The following is a 21,159-nucleotide window of genomic DNA, read 5'->3' as shown; positions in this document are numbered from 1 at the left end:
TTTTTATTTTTGTACATGCTTTATTAAATGGCCAGCATAGGTTCTCCAAATGATGATTCAAGCTCTCATTGATTGATTAAAAGCATGGGCAAGGCCATTTACTCTCTCTTCTTTTCATCATGTGCCTCATGTAGGGCCTGGTGCTCGGGGTGATTCAGCTGCGGAGAGAGGCACAGTAGTTTTGGAGCTCGAAGATGTTACAGGGCTTGTGACAGCATTGCTCCACAATCCCCCTCACCACAATCCCTCTCTTGACAATCATTTCTCCCATGTCTTTGTAGGGGTACTCTGCAACCTCATTCTCCTGGCCGGATTTTGGCTGGAGGAATCCTAAGAGGAAAAAAAAACAGGGTTTTACATATCCACATTTCAAAGGAATATCTGACAGTGAATTGATAGTGTTTATTTTTTTTATTGTATCGACGAGACTAGGACACGACAGGACACAGGACACACAGAAACCTTATTGTACTGTTTTGTGCTAAAACAGAAACTGAGAAAGAGTCCGTCAGGAGAATTTGTTCAGTAGTTAACATCACCATGGAGGAGATCTGGCTCTCATGAACCTCAACGTGTGCTCAGTGTGTTTGTGCTTCCCCCATAATCCCAATTGTTTTTCTTTCCTCTGTGCAGTCAAAGTTCTCTCTGTCTCTCTCTCCAACCCACTCCACCCTCTCTATCTCTCCTTCTCTCTCTCTCATCTCTCTATCTTTCTCTGTCTCCAACTCTCTCTCTATCAGTCTCTCCATCTCTGTCTCCTTTGCTCTCTCTCTTCCTCTCCATCTCTTTCTCTCTCCCTGTCTGTGATGTTTGATTATATCTCTCCCTCTCTCTCACACTCTCTCTCTCTTTCTCTCTCAATCTCCTGTTGACTTACCCTGGATGGGGTCTGCCTCTCTCTTAGGGTTGTAGAAGAAGCCCTGTTCTCCACACACCAGGTACAGTGCATCCACCAGATGAGAGCCGCACAGATGTTGGGCCGCGGCGGTTTCACCGCCCGTGGACGACAGTGCCACCATGATCAGCAGAGCAGCTGTTTGGAACCAGAGAGCCATGGCAACGGTGGGCTGTCACACAAGTACACAAACAAAGACTAATTAATTACAATCGTCAAGCTAAAAGAAACATATATACATCTGTACTGCATGGTATGCTTATGAATATGACCAACACACACAGACACAAACACACATGCATGCGCAAACACACGAGCGAAATGGTGCTTAATCTAAAGGCTCAGACTTAATAGTTAGGTACGAATTTTTGCACAAAAGAGCCATCTTTTCTGAACTTACTAACTAGTAAATAAGCATCTTTCCTTTTTTATTAATGACACTTGTCCAAAGCGATGTCCACATGGACATTTTCAGGAGTGTGCTATGTGCCCTCTGGGTATTGAACACATGACCTAGGTGTTGTTTGCAAGATATCTCTTTTCTTTTGCAATAGCCATGATTTAAATGCATTAAATGAACAGAGTGTTATGCTTCCATTGGCACATGGAAACTGTGAGTCTCAGAGGCCCAAATGCTTCAGCAGTTGGTACGTTTCTCACCCCAGCATGCAGCCTTAACAGCTGTACACTTGATGTGCTCAGTTTAAAATTCGTTCTCAATTCAGTTAAAAAATTATTTAAAATTATTCTGCATTATTCAAATCTAACGCCTGTTAACTTGCCAGATAAAGAGCTCACATTTTTAAGAAAGATCTTTCCTCAGCTCAAGCATGGACTGAATGTTAATAGACCCAAGAGCAGGCCACTAATTAAGTCTCTGCGATGAGAGTTGTTAAAGATAGCAGCCAGTTTTCACTTCCAACGCTACGTTCTCACCTCTTGTGCCCTTTACAGATAATAAGAGTGGTGGAGCCTCACCTGTGTTGATGGGTGGAGATGAAGGTGGAGGTGAAGGTGTTCCTCTGGGTGGAGATGGAGGAGAAGGCTGAGGATGAACATCAGGAGCTCTGGTCTTATATACCTCCAGCAGCAGGGCCCGGCCAGCAGCCTTTTTCCCCACAGGTCAGCGGAAAAGAAGAGCAGCATGAGCAAACAGCCATCAGAAGAGATAAGTGCCTGTCGGACGCAAATTGTGCGCCTCATTTAGCACGTTTGTCTCATTAGGACATATTTGCTCCTCGTGTTAGCCATGTCAAAGGTCAAGCACCTGAGTGCTAACGCCGCGGTGGAGGTGCGCTGGATCGCGTCAGCATGGCTGACATTAAGCCTAAGGTAGTGAGGCCGTGGACCACTGGTCTGTTCTCGGAAGCTAGCGAGGTTTCGCCGTGCTGCGGCGTAACGCTTCGCGTGTTTACCCACGGAGATGCACACAGGACGGCTGGTGAATGGGCTCTCTGTGTTCCCACTCATCACATTCATCTCCAAAACATCACTGGGCACATTTTTTTTTCTGCTGTAATTTTTATTTCCCATGCCTGACAGCATTTTCTATTTTTGACATATTTTGCTTTCTTTTTTTCTTTTTTACGTCACATCTGCAGGGATGTGTGACCGCAGACGAACGGTCCATCATTCTGGGTGCTGTGGTTTGGTCAGTTTTCTCCCTCTGTAATTATTTGTCTGTAACTGTTTCTGACCCTGAGTGAGGATTTCTTTTGTGTTCTACCCATCATGTCGTGTCATTTCACACATGTTTCCAGTCTTCTGACAAGACTAACCTCATGGTTTCAATGCCATTTAGTTTTGATAGCAATTCTTCACTGTGCAGTTATTGCTGAAAAGGCTTTCTCGAGTCTGACATATTACTTTCTCTTAGATCTTGAATGTACCACATCATTCAGCTAGTTGGTTTGATTCCGTTGCAACGTTCTCAAGCAGACCGAAGTAAATGCTGGAGCAATTTGTTTTGTAATCTGGCTTGGCCTATTGTTTTTAGATAAATGAATATGCATCAGGGAAAATGAGAAACACTTCAAAAATCACATGTAAAACAACATCTTTAACCTTTAGTGAGTGACTGGAGTTCATTACCATTTGATATTTTCAAATGTCAAACAACTGATCTTAATTTGGGCTTTGCTTCCAACAGAGGCTGCCGTGATGTACTGCAAACCGCCAGGGGTAGGAGTCAAAACCATTAAGAGTTTTTGAGTGAAGGTAAAAATAAACCAGACATTTCCCCCACTTTGGTTACTCATAAGTAAGCAAAAAATGAAATATGTAAATGCTAAGTGAATACACCAGGTATGGATCCATTTCATGTGCTTTAATGGTGTTGTGGGTCCCCCAGCTTTCTCCACTGGGCACTAATGGTCCTGTTAGTGTAGTGTGACACACACCATGCATTTTACTTCTAGGGTTCTTAAAGACTTCTTCTTTAGTGCTTCGAACTACATATACTCACCTGTATAAATACATGTTTTGAAAGCTGAGTAAGGCTGGATAAGGCTCATTCTTTTTTAACTACAAAACTCTGAGAACTCAAGAGACTGAACCAACAGAAGTTGCCACACTGTGTGCGCATATGCTTTGGCTCCTGAAAGGTAAATTTACCTTCTGCATCCTCCTCCATTCTGACCTTATCGCTGGGTGGCTTTCTGACGTTTTTTTCTGCTCTCCTGTGCCCACTTCTTCTGCACTTTCACAGCAGTACACTGTACAAAATGTCTGAAACAACAGGAGATGGCAAGCTGCTCCATCTCTCTCCCTCCTCCACTCCCTCTCTCTCACGCTATTTCTTTCTTTCTTTCTCTCTCTCAGTGTTGATTCACTGCCATAAAAACAGCTGCTTGATGAATAAAACCATTATTTACCTTTCTTGGACCATAATTACCTGAAATTATTTCCCAACTACTTTGAACCCAAGAGGCATTAAAGTGTGTATGGCCCTTTTGTCTTGCCCATGTAAGCCAGAAGCCACCTCTCACTCTAGCTAATGTAAAAAAAAAAAAAAACGACTGAAAGAGCTTTCAAGGCACCATTTTTTGACACAGAAGTTGACTCCAGTTCGTTGTTGTGGATGTGCTCGTTTTAGCCCTGATTTGTGTCTATTCTAATCTGCAAACAGTCTCTTCACTCCAGGTTAAAAACACACAACTGTGCTTGCGTACTGCATACACTTACTAAGCTCTTAGATTAGTCTCTTAGCTCAGTCCCTTCTGAATTCTTCTTCCGTGCTGCTCTTTTGATTTTGTTCTCCTTTTAGCATCATATTTATCTAACTTATTCTTCTTTAGAAATCTATCCTTCTGCTACCACTTTTCTTTCAATTCATTCTATTTTAGAATTGCTCCTGCTAATTATGTCTCCTTATGTGATGTTATGTTATGAATCGTTTCTGTGTAATTGCCTGCGTCTGCAGAGACACAAACCTGCAGCCTCCGGCATGGGTGCTAAAATCCACACATGCTACCGTCTGTCACTAGCTCATCTTTAATAAAGGCACTCAGGAGAGAAGTGAGGGTTACACAGCACACAATTGCATATCCTCTGGCTTCCCTTAGATATGGAAAGTTTGTAGTCACAACTTGTTTTTGTCTGGTGTGGAAATACATGGAGAATAAAGACCACAAGATAAGAAATTGCCACAGTGTGGAGGGCCGTAAAATCTCCCAATACTGACTGCTTTCTCCATCCAATGTAGAAATGACCATGGAATACTTTTGCCTGCTTGGGTCCACTCCTGAGTTGAAATGTTGAAATGATATTTGATGGAGCTGCAGCTGCCTGCTCATTCTCTTTTTTGAGGTTTTTCAATTTCAGTAAGAGATAATTTTAAGATAAGCACTCGCATAACAATTTCATGATATTGTTCTTAATTTAAAGAGGCATTATAGCTAGAATTTATTAGAGTACATTTATTTATATTATACTGTATGTATGTATATTAGAGTATATTTGCAGTTTTTCTCTAGAACTAGAAGCTTTAATAGCTTACATTTAACTGACTTACCTTGTAATACCAACAACAGCACAGTCGTCACTGACAAAGGTTTCCTAGTGAATAGCCTAGTCAACAAGTGGCAATGGCAGTAATGGCAATAATTTGGGCATTACAATTTCAGTATTAAATCATTCACTTTCCAGAAATACAATTCCAAATTAGATTTGCATTTCCTGAAGGAAATACTAGTGCTTACAAAGCAAAAAATAAACATTTAAATTTTAAATGAATATAAAGTCAAATGTAATGTATGCAGAGAGAGAGAAAGAGAGGGCAAAACAGTTCTAAAAAATAAGGTAAATACATTTAAATGTATGAAATAAATGGTCAGAAAGCTGAAAAAAACATTTAATGCATGTAGAGAGAGAAAGGAGGGAAAAGTAGAGAAAAGCAAAGCCGTGTGAGGGCAGTTGAGATGGGGAAGGTGATAAAGACAAACATAGAGATGGATGAAATTTAGAAAGAGATGGAGATGTTAAAGATATAGACAGAAAGAAAAAAAATTGAGAAAAAATAAATAGATAGATAGGAGGAGATTACTTCTAATTATTCCAAAATCTCCTCAAAGACAAAAATAGCAGCACCAATCCAGCTATCTTGACACACCAAGGTTTCCTTGGAAATAAGAGTTGTGCTAAGCAGGGAAAGTTAGGAACTTTTCGCAAAATAAGTGGAAGTCTAATGCTCCTGAAACTGATTCTGGGTCAACATCCCAGACTGGTCAACGCTGTTCTCCAACTAGGAAGTCTGAAGTGGTTTGTTTCTTTTATAGGAAACAAGGCCATAAAAAATGTGGCCGTTGGGAATATGTTGGAAAAATCAGAGGCTGTACCGCCTCCCATCGTAGGTACTGTGCATTTAAGCTCTACTGTCTCTGATGAATGTGGTCAGAAGTTCCCTGCTGTGTTTCCAGCTTGCACAGTCACACGTGTAATAAGGGCAAACTGTCTCCAGCAGAGTGACACGGGATCTGTTGAATCTGACCTGACTACATCTGTCATCTTTTGTGCGGCAGAGAAAGGGGATTGCAAAGTTCAGTGATCTTTATGTGGATGGAACCTTTTCTAGTTTCAATGATTTGTGTTCTAAATATGACCTCCATAAAAACTGACCTGTTTACTTTCAGGCCCGTCAGTTTGCTAAGTGCCATAGTCCACAGCTTCCTAACCACCCTGTAAGGTCACTTGCAGATTCACTTTTGACAATTCCTTTTTGGTTGAAGGGTTCTACAGTGCATTCTTATTGTCAATGGATAATGTCAAACTGGACAATACCAAAACTAGTTGGGAGAAGGAACTTGAGACTGTAATCCCAGAGGACATTTGGACTGAAGCTCTGAAAAGAGTGAACTATAGCACCTTCTGTGCAAGACTTAGTCATATCCAATTTAAGGTGTTTCATCTTCTTCACTGGAGCAGAGCTAAGATATCTTCCATTTGTGAACAGGATACTGGTCTATTATTTTTGATGTGTTGTCTGAAATTCTTGGAACAACTGTACCACCTTGTGCGTTGACTGCTACATTTTGTGTACCAAATGAGGAAACAAGCATGACCAAATATCAGCCCAACATCATAGCATTTGTATCTTTGCTGGCACGAAGGCAGATCTTACTCCATTGGAAATCAGACATCCCACCCATTGCAGCGCAATGGCTGAAAGATGTAGAACTGGCACAGCAGGTGGAGCGGTGCCGGAGGTCCCCACTGGAGAGGATGTGGTGCTGGTGTCTCAGGTGGTGTCAGGGTCTACGGTGGCGCTGGTAATGGAATCAATGTCAGTGACAGGATCTTCTACCTTGGGGGGGAGTGCCTCCAGGCATGTAAGCGGCTGTGGTGTTCGTTGGCCGCTGTGATGGAAGTAGCATTGATGGCGTTGGGATCCAAAGGGAAGATACCACACTTCCTGAAGCCCTCCACCACAATGCCCCTGTCTTTTTTGAGAATCCAGGACATATTTGATTTGGCAGTGTGCTGGCTGTATTTTTTTTTTCACTTTGCCTCAGGGCCACAGCACTATTTTCCTGACTATTAATCTTTATACATTGATTTAGCTAAATCCATGCAGCCCTGCAGTTAACACTCGGGTGCATCCTAAACACGGAAATACTTTTTTTCAGCTCAAATTTTTTCAGCTCTCTCTCTCCCTTTCACATACAAACCCCATTAATGTATCCGGTAAAAACAACGTCGGATAGATTACACATTTTCGTTCAAACTCAGTCACATTCAGTCTTCCATACGGGTGCATTCCCACTAGACTGTAGTTAACATGAGAGGTCTGATGACAGTTTACCTGGCTGTGAACTATTCTCTTCTAGCTTAAGGAACCATCTTAACAGTTCGTTGTTATAGGCATGTCTAATATTAACTCATTTTTAATATGAAGCTGCGCAGGCACACAGGGGTTTTCTATCTGTTGTAGCTTTTTATCTATCCAACTATCCAGGGAACCATCTTGACAGTTGACAGCTGCTAACGTGTGATGAACTCATGTTAATATGTGAATATGATCTTGTTAATATGAAGCTGCACAGGCACCCTGAGGGTTTTGTTGTATTTTAAACTCCTGATGCTGTAACATAGACATCTCAAAACAAGTCAGATTCTACGACAAAATGGTTGCCCACAGTAAAGGCGAGGCAGCCTTCTCTAAAAATAAAGGCTCGCCATTATCAAAGAAAGCAACTTTTATTTCTGGGTATGCTGAAATATTGGTGGAGGATCCAGATTTGCCAGAAAACTGTAAATGATGTAACTTCTGAAAGGCGGGCCAGTAACCCCATTGGGAGTGTCAATTTTGATTGGTTGAATGAGGCCATGACATGCAGGAAAAGCAGGAGGAGCCAGATCTTTATATAAACACATCGCAGCTGCCTCATAGTTCAGAGACTTCTGCAGGACTCACTCTACATGGATGAGATGCTCCATGGACCACCTCAGTAGCTGGTGATTACTCTGAAATAACCACAACCTGTTGCTTTGAAATGATTACCTTTCATTACAAAGCTACAGTACTTAGAAAGCGTGGCACCCCAAGCTATTTCCTAACTGCCTTGTTCATGACTCTCTCAAATTTTTTCACCTCTGAAATAGCAACTTCATACACAGTCAAAGGCTTACCTTTGAAAAAAAGCCCAAACTCAAAGCACCAAAGTTTCAGTTTACTAGGCAGAAAGGTCAACAATGAATACTCTAAGCTCTGAAACCTGTCTCGGTCACTCACTGTGGAATTGTACCACATGCCTTAACTCTTGACAGATTTTTCTACAATAGAAGGAGTTACCTCACCATCAATATAAAACCTCTCTTCCACCAGTTTTCAATTACTGATGGAAACACTTCTATATTTGCCAGGTTTTAGCACTTTTATACTTTCATCTATTTCAGTCATTCAACACCCACTAATGCTGCCAGGATGTGGTCTAGTTATGTGTGTTAAAGCACAACTGAATATCCTTAAAATATGCCCTGACTAATGATGAAATCTTCTCAGGGACCTGAAAGTAACCGAATGCCTTCCACAACAGACTGTGGCACTGAGCCAGAGGCATTTGCAAGTCCAGAAATATCACACAGAGGTCTCTGCCTTCTGTCCTTGCTGCCTGAATCTGATACCAAATCATGCCATGATGTTCCAAACATCCAGAAAAAAATGCAGTCAAATAAAGAAACAGTGCGCTTCCTGTGGACTGGCCAAGTCGCTTTTTGTACTGTGCTCTCCAAGGTTTGAACATCTGAGTGCTGATTAAAAACACACAGATCATTTTGGATAAGAAAAATCAAAAGTGTTGAGAACTAAATGAGAATTCCCCAGGGATAATACTGCATTATTACTCTAGAGTCTGTGATACTTTCCACAGATCAGAACCACACATTGCCACTACGCCTGACTGTAACAAAGAGCCTCCAGGAAGGCATGGTTAATAGGACGTAAAGTGCTGTGCTTGTGGGAGAAAAAAGTTCAGCCACGGTCATAGAAATTAAGACAACATGCAATTTTCTCTGTCATTCACACATTCAGAGATGAAAAGAGAGAGGCAGAAACTCACAGACATAGCACAGAGAAAAGGAGAGAGGGAGAATAACAGAGACAGCGTAAAAGAGAGAGAGAGAGAGAGAGAGAGAGAGAGAGAGAGAGAGACAAAGAGAACAAAACATGTTCACAAAAAACACCTGATAAATATTGTTGGACTGAATTGTCAGAAATATTGTTGTGTAGACTTAGTAAATTGCTGATGTTTTGGGGAAAGAGGCTTTTCACTGATGAATCTTTCATTTCATTTTTTTTACATATGATGTTTAAACTCTGTCACTTACATTTGTTTAATATTTTAATGTATATTATCTCACCAAATAGAAGAAAATGAATCCTAAGATTCATAATGGTTTTCTTAAAAGGGCATGTTATTCATTCTACTGTGGCATCAACATTAATCAAACAGATGTGTTTTTATTTTGAATGTTTAATTAAATACCTAACCACAATTTAATTTAATCAGAAGGTTGCCTGAGGCCACCGAACGTTTAAAAGCTTAGCATGCCAAAAGCTTTAAAAATGGTTGGAACAAATCAACAAATCAACAAATCGTTGGAAGAATCCATCCTCATTTGCCGTGTTTTGTAGTTGTGTGGGTTGATGGTGTCAAATCACCTGTCATATGTCATATGTATGTCATATGCCATATGTAATTCTTCATCTTGAATTGACAGATTCACAAAGGATCCATTTAAAGCAGGTTGTTTTACAGGTTGTTGTGTACTGATGTAACACATTCCTCAGAACAAACTCTCAAAGACTTGTGCCAAAAACAGATGAACAGAAACATAGACTATTTTTAACTGATATGTAACATTTTGGACATCTGTTCTATGCATTTTTATTTACCTTTCGCTGGTGGCTCTAGGTATGCCGTCTTCAGCCATACTTACTGTATGATCCATTGATTATGGTGGCTGTAAGTATGGCCTCTTCAGCTATACCTATGCCAGAACATTTTGCGACGACAGTCTTCTTCAGGTAATACAGGTTAGAATGCAGGTTAATTCACATGCCCCCAAGTAGTCTGTGAGTGCCTCTTGCTCTTTCAGAAGCCTCGAACAACTCCTTCATAGCTCCTTTGAGTGACCGCCATCGAAAACCAAAATCCAACAGAAGCGATGTGGTTGATTTAGATACAAATCCTCTAACACCTATCTCTGCAGGTTTTGGGAGTGCGTCACACCCATTGAGTCAAGGTGGGCACATGCCCACCCAACATAATTTGACCAAAAAAAATCATAAATAAATGAATAAAATATTCAACAATTTTCTTAAGATATTAAATTGCAGTTGAAATGTCCTTTTGTTACAACGTTACAATTACTGGAAAGGGATGATTTTTCATGAATACATATTATCCCCTCAGACAGCCATCACGACTCATCAGTTTATAACTCCACAGTACGCTTGTCATTCACGATTCTCGCTTTGGCATAGGGAGCAGTCAGTGACTTCTTCTATGCTGCTCTAGTTCTGCTGCAGATAATCTCTCTCTCTCTCTCACTGTGTTAAGAGTATACAATAGTACTGTAACATTTTAAATAATTACATGTAAGCGTTTGCATATTTTGTGTGTGTATTTTTAAAAATGGTAAAATGCTGCCCACTCCCCAGAAGAGGTGGCATGACTCCCCTGTATCTTGTTCCCTCGCTTCTGCTTATTTTAGTTTCTTCCTTCCAAATCACAGCGTTATTTCAATAATCTGAATTGTTTTGGTAGGCTATGCCTGATATTTCCTTCTGTAACATGTCCTTATGTTTGTCGGTGTAATACAACTCAATATTAATTCTAACTTGTACCCCTCTCATCAATCCTTCATTTCAGTCCTGCGGCCTGCCAGAGTATTTTGCACTGTGTATACTTTTTTGAATGAAACATCATGTGAGGTTTGTATCCATTGCTGGCATGCATTAGTGTCTCAAGAGTATAAAAGAGTATTACATTGATAACAGTTTCTTTTCGATGTAGCACTGGGAAAACTGGAAAAAGCACTTTGTAATTTGTGGGAGGTCAGTGTAAATCTTGTCTTATTACATTTATTTAAATCTGTTCCTTTGTCATGACATCCACAATATACATAGGGATGTTTTTCTGCACATCACAAAACTTGCAACATTATAAACAAACTTGGAACATTATATAACAAAATGTAAAGTGTTATTTATACCTATACATACTAATCTTAATAACTTAATACACTTTTAACACCTGCTTAGTTTACATAACAGATAACATCATCTATCTCACCATGTTTCCTCACGTCTGAGGGTGGAGGAGATGGGAATGAAACAACAATCTGCCTGTCAAGCGCATAGCCAACTGAGAATCGGGGCGCTCTTGTAGATAGCCTATTGCGTTGTCAGATAACCGCACCTCTGCCTCTTATCAGCAAAACCGGGGCATGGACTTGGCTCCGCGCAGAGTGACAGTATGAGGATTCTGAGCATCTGGATATCTCTGGTGTTTTTCATCAATCATTTTGAAATGATGGAATCTTCAACGCAGAACGCAACTGAGAGAGACGGAATTCTTGGATTTTCGTTAAACAGGTCGATCTATGACACTTTGGATGAAAATGCTCTGGCTGACTGGCAGACTTTGCTCGGCAAACGAAAACACGGCGCCGAATCTCAAAATCCCATCACGAAAGTTTTACTGATCATAGCCTATTCTTTTATTATTGTTATATCGCTCTTCGGGAATACACTAGTTTGTCATGTGGTAATGAAGAACAAACAAACGCGCTCAGTCACGAGTTTGTTCATCGCCAACCTGGCCATAGCGGACATCCTTATAACCCTGTTGAACACTCCCTTCACCTTAGTAAGTATGAAAGAATTAACGGATAGATGGACTGATAGAATCTGAGTCACTCTCTGTTTTGTTTATCTTTGTAAACTCTCCCCTGCGTCTTCCAGGTTCGTTTTGTCATCAGCACCTGGGTATTTGGAAAGGGTATGTGTCACATCAGTCGCTTTGTGCAGTACTGCTCCTTGCACGTGTCCACTCTCACCCTCACGGCTATAGCTCTGGATAGACGGCAGGTATGTATAACCCGCCGGTTTCATTTAATAACGGTCACAGGGCTGACCATTCTTAGTAGGTGGACATTGATGAAGCACACTTTGAACTTAAGAGAAAAAGAGAAGAGAAAAAATGTTGCTGAACAACATAGCAATGCGTTGACAGCAGTGCTGTCGAAATAGCTTAATCTAATGATGTATTCGTTAAAGCAACATTATGTAACAATTTTACCTAAAAATAACAGCTTCAAAATCATTTCGGTGGTGCACACCTGGTGCACCTGGTATTGCTCTCTGTAACTTTGGGGTACAGGGTATGGAGGACCAAACCTGCCATATTTATAAATGAATGAATAAATAAATAAATGTCCACATCCATGCATTTAGACAGAAATAAATGAATTCATGTATTAATTAACACACAATTGTCAATCAATTGTTACTTATAATTTACATTTATGTATGTATTTATTATTTATTTATTTATTCATTCATTCATTCATTCATTCATTCATTCATTGTTCCCAATATGATAATGAGAGGAGGCCAGTAGGCGTGGAAACTGACGTTCAGACATTTTGCAATCAATCCAGAGCCATAGATTCAATCTAGCTTTCGCATTTTTCCGTAAGATCTGCATATAATATTTCAAGCTAGCTAATAACCTACAAAGATTCTTTATTATTGTTATTTATTCAGTCTCGAGAGACTGTGGAGAGGTATCTATCTAGCTAGCTAGGTTGGTGACAATCTAGAGAACAGTACTGTAACGTAGCAGTGTGGAGCAAGATAGCGGCTAGTAACGTTATTGTTCAAGGGATGTGTGTGCCTGTTGCTGAAAGTATTTCACAGTCATTGTAGCGATAACTTGCTTGTAAAATTATGATCGTGATGTAATGCTATGGCTTTGTATCAGATCGCCAGGTTATTGTTCTCAGGTTGTGCCTTATGCATACCTTGGAATACTCAGGAGTAGGTTGCCCATTCACAAAATGCTACAAAGATTTAAAAAAAAGTTCATAATGGCGTTTTGGGACGTTTTGTTCAACATTGATACAGTATGTTAAGCTCCTGGCAACTAGCTGGCGTTTGCTATCGCTAGCTAGGATAGCTCAGCACGCAATTTTACAGACTGTAACATTAGCATTTTGACGGTAACATTAACATTTTGATTTTAACATTAACACATTTGTTGGAGAGACTAGTTATGTACTTCTGATGGTAATAATACTAGTTGCCATGAACCATAACTGTTTGGGCATGTTCTCTCAACTAGATAGTTAGTCATCATACCTAGCGATAGCGCAGTTCACCAGATAGATAGATAGCTAACTGCAAGCAGCTTAATTTATTTTGGAGCAGACATATGTGTATTTTGCGATATATTGAGTAGGGAGTGGGGTCTGCCACACTGTTTAATCCACAGCTGGCACCTTGCCTCCTGTGTTTTGGGCTTTGGAAAAGCGAAAAAAACGACGTGTCCCTCTAATCTCTCAGGGTACCTTGTGTCAGATCTACAAGTCCCGTAGGCACACTGTTTCACCATGCTGCTCAGACCTCAAAGTTGTCGCACCTTCTTCTCTCAGTAGCGGTTGCTAAGGTATGATTGGATATACATTTTCGTTTTCAACGAGATCGGCCAGCCTGGCCAAGTCACTGGCAATTGCCCTTTTTCCATGACAGCAGAATACAACACGTTGAAAACGATTAGCCAATGGTGTGTCAAATACCGCCTACCTATTTTTGAATGAATAAATAAATAAATGAATGAATGAATGAATGAATGAATACAGAAATAAATGAATGAATACAGAAATAAATGAATGAATAAATGAATGAATGAATGAATAAATGAATAAATGAATGGATGAATGAATGAATGAATGAATGAATAAATAAATGAATACAGAAATAAATACATACATAAATGTAAATTATAAGTAACTATTGATTGACAATTGTGCATTAATTAATACATGTATTAATTTACTTCTGTCTAAATGCATGGATGTGGACATTTATTTATTCATTCATTCATTTGTAAATATGGCAGGTTTGGTCCTCAAGACCTCTCACGATAACTAAATAATGCTTTATTCAAATAAATTGTATATATATAGCGCCATAACAATACAGTTGTCTCAAGGTGCTTTACAGAGCACAGTGCCTGAACCGCCTTAGAGCAAACACAATGGCCCTCATTCTCGAACATTTTCTGAAGTTTCTTCTGAAATGTTTCTTACGGGCTTCGGAAAAACAACGTAAGCAAAAGACATCCGCCAAATTCATGCACGCTTGAAAATGTGGTCCTACGCAGCAGAAGTTTTCTGGGCTGTGCTCCCCCGGAAGAGTTTTCTTAAATTGAAAGCGCGTTCTCGTGCTCCTGAATTTGCATACATACACGCCCTGCCAGCTCCTTATAAGGGCACGCGACCGTAGTGACGTGTGCAGTCGGAATCGACCGAATCTACACGAAAGCAACAGCAGTGTTCGTGTACATTACATTTAGTCATTTAGCAGACATTTTTGTCCAAAGCGACGTACAAGGGATAGAACAGTCAAGCTACGAGCAATAGAGACCTAGTGTAACAATAAATACTACTTTACATAAGAAATAGAAAAACGAAATAGGAAATAAAAACGAAGTGCAGGAATGTAACTGCTATAAGTGCAAGTTAAGCACTAGTCGAAGTGCCAGTTAGGAAGGGAGGTGCTCTCTGAAGAGTTGGGTCTGCAAAAGCTTCTTAAAGGTAGAATGGGACGCGCCTGCTCTGGTAGTGCTAGGCAGTTCGTTCCACCAACGTGGAACTACTTGAAAATTCTGGATTGCCGTACTTGCACAGACGGCAGTGCCAAACGACGCTCACTAGACGAGCGCAGCATTCCGGTGTAGTGCTTTTATTTATTTTATGACATCACGGTGCCTCGTAGAATCATGACTATAGGCCTACATGTGAAACGTAATTGTTAATGATACTTTAATCCGAGGATCTGTAGAGTTGATGTGAACGCAATCACCAACGATTTCTCACAAATTTATTAACACGGAGAGTTTTCTTAAATGCGATTCCTCAAAAAACCACAAGATGGCCCACGGGGCCCACGGGGCCATCTTGTGGTTTTTTAAGGAATCGCATTTGAGAAAACTCTGGCCGAGTTACGACTGCTATTTCGAGTTCGGAAAGTCTTCTGAAGTTCAGAGCAAATCCCAGATGAGAAAACTTTCATGAATGCCAAATGTTGTCCTAAATCCAATTCAGAAGAAATTCCTCTTAAATTCCTCTTAAATTCTTCTTAACTGCGTTCGAGAATGAGGCCCAATGACGACAGGGGCAAGGAAAAACTCCCTTAAGCAGAACCTTGGGGACAGAAAAAGAAGGGGGGGGGGGGGTCTTGTGGCAGAAGAAGAGGGGAAACAATCAGGGACATGGCAGACTAATTTATACACATATCATAATGAGCATGCAAGCATACATGTGGTAAATGTACACAGCATACATGTGGTAAATGTACACAATACATACAAATATAACATATACATGCAGGGTGCGATTTGTTAGGCCTATTTATTGCTTGTTTTTTCATGATAAAAAAAAAAACATCCCCCCCCTCTGTTTTTTTGACAAATCATGAATCAATGTGCTCATAATGTTACTATTACAAGGGTAAGAAGTTTAATGGAACAGGAAACTATGTCGATGGTGGCATTTATTTACATTGCAGGAAAATGCTAGCACAGAGTATGGGGTAGAATAAGTGTATGACAGTGTGGTAGGGGTGGGTAGGTTTAGGCCAAGGGTTTCTATAAGTAGATCGGGTAGAAAGACTACAGCAGCATCCAACAGTAAAAACAGTCTAGACTAGGAGGGGGAAGAAAGAGACAAAGTGAGTAGGTAGAGTTCAGCTGCCAATACATGTATATGTACTTAACGTCGTTTAGCACTGCCGTCTGTGCAAGTACGGCAATCCAGACTATTCTCATTTGTAGTTCCACGTTGGTGGAACGAACTGCCTAGCACTACCAGAGCAGGGGCATCCCTCTCTACCTTTAAGAAGCTCTTGAAGACCCAACTCTTCAGAGAGCACCTCCCTTCCTAACTTGCACTTCGACTAGTACTTAACTTGCACTTACAGCAGTTACATTCCTGCACTTCTTTTTCCTATTTCTTTTTTCTATTTCTTATGTAAAGTAGTATTTATTGTTACACTAGGTCTCTATTGCTCATAGCTTGACTGTTCTCTCCCTTGTACGTCGCTTTGGACAAAAGCGTCTGCTAAATGACTAAATGTATATGTAAATGTAATGGATATGGTGATGAGGAACACTGTTTCCCCATCCATCAGCATTTGCGAGCAGGCCACGCTGTAAGAGAGAGAACATTTGGTTAGTAGAGATCAATTTGATAAACAGATACATTTGGGTAAACAGTAGGTAATATGGCCACTTTATCAGTATCGGTATTAGCATTAACAATATGATATAGAAGGAGAGGGACAAGCTGCCTGGCGAGGTGAATGGAAATTTTGTTTCTGCTTAGTTTTGATGAGTTATGTTTGATGTTTGAGTTTGATGTTTAGTTATGGTTGACTGCCATGGTGCATGCAGATTTTACTTAGGATAGTAAGGGTGGCAGGATACACAACAGATGCTGTACCCGGGATCCGCAAAGACCCTCCTTCACAGTACAACATGTGCTCCTATTGTGCTTCTTGATATTCTTGGAATTACAAGGAGACCTGCACTCCGTGAACAAGGTGATCTTGGTGGGCAATAGGGGACAACTAATTCCTTGAGGTAATTTGGAGCTAAGCCGTTTAGGGCTTTGTATTTTAGAAGTAGTTTGACATCAATTCTACTTTTGACAGGGAGCCAGTGCAGAAAGGCAAGTACAGGTGAGATATGTTAATTTCTTTTAGTTCTAGTGAGTGTGCGAGAAGCAGCGTTCTGTATAAACTGGAGGACAGAACAGGACAGGACAGGACAGGACAGCATTGCAGTAATCTAGTCGAGACATAATGAAAGCGCGGATTAGTTTTTTTGCATGTTGGAGGGATAGGACTTTTCTGATTTAGGCAATATTGCGTAGATGAAAAAATGATCTTTGAGATCTGTTCTATGTGTGAGTCAAGAAATCGATTTACCCTGTTCATGACAAACAATGTAATGCTCGATTTTCTTATTTTCACACACTAAATATTTTAATCACTTACTTCCTTTGAGAAGAGATTAGATGAGCAAATTCTGTCACATTTAATTTGTGTAGTCAAACATTTTGGGCCAAAAAGGGTGTTCAGCCTGCATTTTTCTGGTGATCATCTAAGCCTTAAAGACATAGCTTGTATGCGCACAGCTAAACAGCGATAGTGTGTGCAATTTACGAATGATGATCATTACCCCCTTAGTTGTCTTCATCTAACTTGGCTAATCACACAATGATCAAGTGTTGAAATGAATCACCTGTTGCACCTGTTCACACAAGTCTGCACTGAGCGGTTTGAAATCTGTGAAAACTGGTGGGAACATGTCCCCATCGTAAATTACGCCTATGTTCCTATTCCGAATCCCTTTTTGAGGCGGAAATGTTCTTCTATCTCCCCTTGAGGAAGGTCGAGTATTTGCAAGGCATCCATTTTGCCAACTGCTCAGACAAATGCATTGGACACCCATTAAAAAAGTTTTTCATTGTCATATAATCACAGGTGACTAACAATGAAATGCCTCTTTGATAATTATCCATCATAATTTGGTGACTCATTTTGAATGCCTGACAATCTTGCGATTTGCCAAGTTAGACACATCTTACCCAAAAGAAAAACACCATTTGTAAATTTGGCCCATTGCGAAAGATGTAGCCTAAGTCAACGTCAGTGGTGCTGAAACTGGGTGTCCCACAAAATCTGCCATATATGTTAAAGCTCCAATTCTAATCACCTTATCCATATACTGTAGGTATATACTAGGCTATAGATGTACAATAGGCCTGTATTTAAGTTTTTTTATTTTAATACAAATTCAAGGTAAATTCTAAGATAATTCTAACTAATTCACTTTTGTCATTCTATGGCTGAAGGTGATTCTGCACCCTCTAAGGCCACGGATTTCAACTTTCCGTGGCTTCATCTATATTGCAGCAATATGGCTGCTGGGTGGAACCTTCTCTTTACCACATGCCATTTATCAGAAGCTTTTTACATTTGTATACAGGTAAGCACACCTCTCCTTACCATGCTTATGTGCTTTCAGTATTAGGATCGTTTGTATACAGGTAAGCACACATCTCCTTACCATGATTATGTGCTTTCAGTATTAGGCTTTGTGCAATGCCAGAAATATCCTTGATTCATGCTAGTTTACACAGAACTCATTGACCTTGTTCTCTCTTTCTCCCACACATTGTGGTCTCCTTTATTTCTCCTGCCTTCTTTCTCTTCTCTCAAATTGCCATTTTCAGCAAAGACATCGTCCGCTGCCTCTGTGTGCCTGATTTTCCGGAACCTTCTGACATCTTCTGGCAGTATCTGGACCTGGCCACCTTTGTCCTGCTCTACGTCCTGCCCCTCCTCATCATCAGTGGGGCCTACCTGGGTGTGGCACGGCGCCTGTGGCATCCCAATGCCATCGGTGACGTGACAAGCGAGCAGTATTTCCTGCAGCGGCGCAAGCGCAAGCGCACCATCAAGATGCTGATGGCGGTGGTGGTGGTGTTCGCCGTGTGCTGGTTCCCTCTCAACTGCTACGTGTTGCTGCTCTCCAGCCACTCCATCCCGTCCAACAACGTCCTCTACTTCTCCTTCCACTGGCTGGCCATGAGCAGCACCTGCTACAACCCCTTCATCTACTGCTGGCTCAACCACAGCTTCCGGGCTGAGCTCAAACGGCTGCTGGGCGTGTTTCCCTGGAGGAAGGGGGCTGCCGCCACCGCTGCCACAGCCGCCACCGCCGCTGTGATACCGCAGGCGCAGCAGCAGGAGCAGAGCCGGAAGGAGGATCGTCACCGCACCGCCTGGCCCGAGAGGGAGGTGGAAGTGGCCTGCCCCGCCCATCGGAGCATTAAGAGTTCTGCCCCCCAGTCATCATCTCTTTCAGGGACGGTGGGCGGGACAGACATTCTCACGGTGGAGCCAATCATGGTGGTCAGCTGACTGTGCTTCGTGCAGAGCGGAAGTTGTGCTCAGATGTGAGCTGGGAACAACTTTGTTGGCATTCCAACGGCACCTGTGAGGCTGATGGCACTCGGGTGAATCAGACCTGTCAGTAAAAACATTGCTTGAGGGTGGGTGATCATGTCAGTGAGTGTGATCTTCACCTGAATAGGATCAGTTCAGCTCCTCATTTTGGTCGCCGAGTGCAAAAGAATGAATATGGTTTTGCTTAAGACAGATACTTGTGTAAATACTGTATGTATTGTCTCATTGAACACAGTTCCCCAATATTCAACACTTCCCTCTAGAAATCAAAAGAATATGCTCAATTACCACAATTGAGCCAAACTAAACTGAATCCGAAAAGCATTTTTATTATAACTTATCACTCTCAACCCGCTACTATTAAGTGGTTGGAGGATGCAGACATCCCAGTCTGAATTGTGAAAGACAAAAAATTAAACGAACGATGACGACTCTCAACAGGTACTTGAAAGAAAAACCGTTGACATGGAGACAACTGATACCTCAGCTGGACAAACCGAAACCTACAATCCTGACAAACGCGGATGTCTTGAATCACTACTGACAGGGTAATATGACAAGCATAATGAAAAGGCCAGCTCTATTATAAGCTAACATTGTACCACACAGACTCTGTCAGCATGACTCACTGAAGGACACAAATCATGCTTTGTACACAGTGTTCTGTCTGTGTTGACATCCAATGATTATTTCTTTATTGGGATCTCATGATCCACTAAATCCATGCCGGTGATAGCGTTCACAGTCTTGTTCATGCCCAGCCTGCAGAGGACATCTGTTAGTGGAGACTGGCGGATGTTTAGTTCAATGTTGTTCCCAGCTATATGTTGCCTCCCGAAGCTTCATGAACAAGCTCCCAAGGTCGGCTCACTGGCAAACAAGAACCTCTATCTCTCTGCTTCTGTCCTTCTTTATTGCTTTGTTCACTTTGTTTTTTTTTCTACTTTTGCCTTATGTTAGCCTCTTTATTTTTGTATTTGTTGCATACTTGCTTTCTGACCTTCTTTCTTTTTTTACTCTTTCTTTCATCTCTTTATCTTGCCATTCTCTTACCTTCCCTCTGTGTCCTCTCCTCAACACGATCAAATGTCAACACAAAATAGGCACCTGTGTGAAGTTTGCCTCGAGTACTTAAAACCCTTAAGGTCATGTGCACATTAACATGGCCTGGTCTCACTGACAGCCACGCCACAGTGGTTAAACTGACCTTTCCAGAAAAGTGAACCTAAAAAGACCACCCCTATTGGTCATTGGCAGACCGCATCACAATGCCTCATTACCTCAGCTTGGTGGAACTTCCTATTGTGACGCGTTCTTTAGAACGTCAATTACATTTTCACACCTCTGAAGTAGTTCCAGTGTTTTGACCGCATTGCACTTGCATAACAATTCACCAAGTTCAATGTGAAGTTTAAATGTTGCCTTGTGTCAGAGTTGTAAATTAGTGGAGCGATGGAAGTACTCAGCAAGAACAACAGAGAGTAGCAATATGTTACATATGTCTAAAATAGGTTATACCATTATGCTACATTTGAGCTAAGTGACCACAGTGATTTCACAAGTGTGGCAACCGTGGTATAAGCTGAAAATGGACCTCACAGCATTCGGGTAGCAGGAACACATTCACACCTCAAATGTGACTTCATTTCTGCTACCCAAACACTGTCCGTTATCCCTTGCCAGTCTCCAAACACTGTCCGTTATGCCTCGCCAGTGTCCCCAGTGTGCTCTGTGTCTTGCTGCTCTGGTTTTTCCCTCCTCATGCATTTGTAAATACACCAACATCATTCTCTCTTGAAAAAGTCTGCTTTGCTTGACAACTTCATCACTATTGTTATGATAATGTGGCAGAAAAATAATAAATTAAAACAGCAGTGCGCAACTGTATGGGTATTGTAAACTAGCCTGCTCTCTGTACGTGTTTGCAGCTCGGGGAATATTATGATGGAGATGTATTCTCAGCTTGAAATACCTATGATATATATATAGATAATGTTATGGCACAAAT

At 41.1% G+C, this 21,159-nt stretch overlaps 2 protein-coding genes across 2 annotated transcripts; one reads left to right on the top strand and one right to left on the bottom strand.

Annotated features, from left to right (window-relative positions):
- Positions 1-3,001, bottom strand: ins (preproinsulin). The gene is made up of 3 exons (XM_012828420.3): positions 1,874-3,001; positions 878-1,067; positions 1-330 (listed from the first exon to the last, which is right to left on the bottom strand). Exons 1-3 carry the CDS (start codon positions 2,096-2,098, stop codon positions 155-157), a joined length of 591 nt encoding a protein of 196 aa, XP_012683874.3. The 5' UTR covers positions 2,099-3,001; the 3' UTR covers positions 1-154.
- Positions 3,002-11,295: 8,294 nt separating this feature from the next.
- LOC105901031 (probable G-protein coupled receptor 83) lies at positions 11,296-19,106 on the top strand. Its single transcript, XM_031571317.1, has 4 exons — positions 11,296-11,763; positions 11,859-11,984; positions 18,035-18,168; positions 18,416-19,106. Exons 1-4 carry the CDS (start codon positions 11,371-11,373, stop codon positions 19,104-19,106), a joined length of 1,344 nt encoding a protein of 447 aa, XP_031427177.1. The 5' UTR covers positions 11,296-11,370.
- Positions 19,107-21,159: the final 2,053 nt, after the last annotated feature.

The sequence above is a fragment of the Clupea harengus genome, chromosome 8 (genome assembly GCF_900700415.2).
Source record: "Clupea harengus chromosome 8, Ch_v2.0.2, whole genome shotgun sequence".
NCBI lineage: Eukaryota > Metazoa > Chordata > Actinopteri > Clupeiformes > Clupeidae > Clupea > Clupea harengus.
The sequence above is the reverse complement of the archived record's forward strand: the minus strand, read 5'-3'. Positions and strand labels throughout refer to the sequence as shown.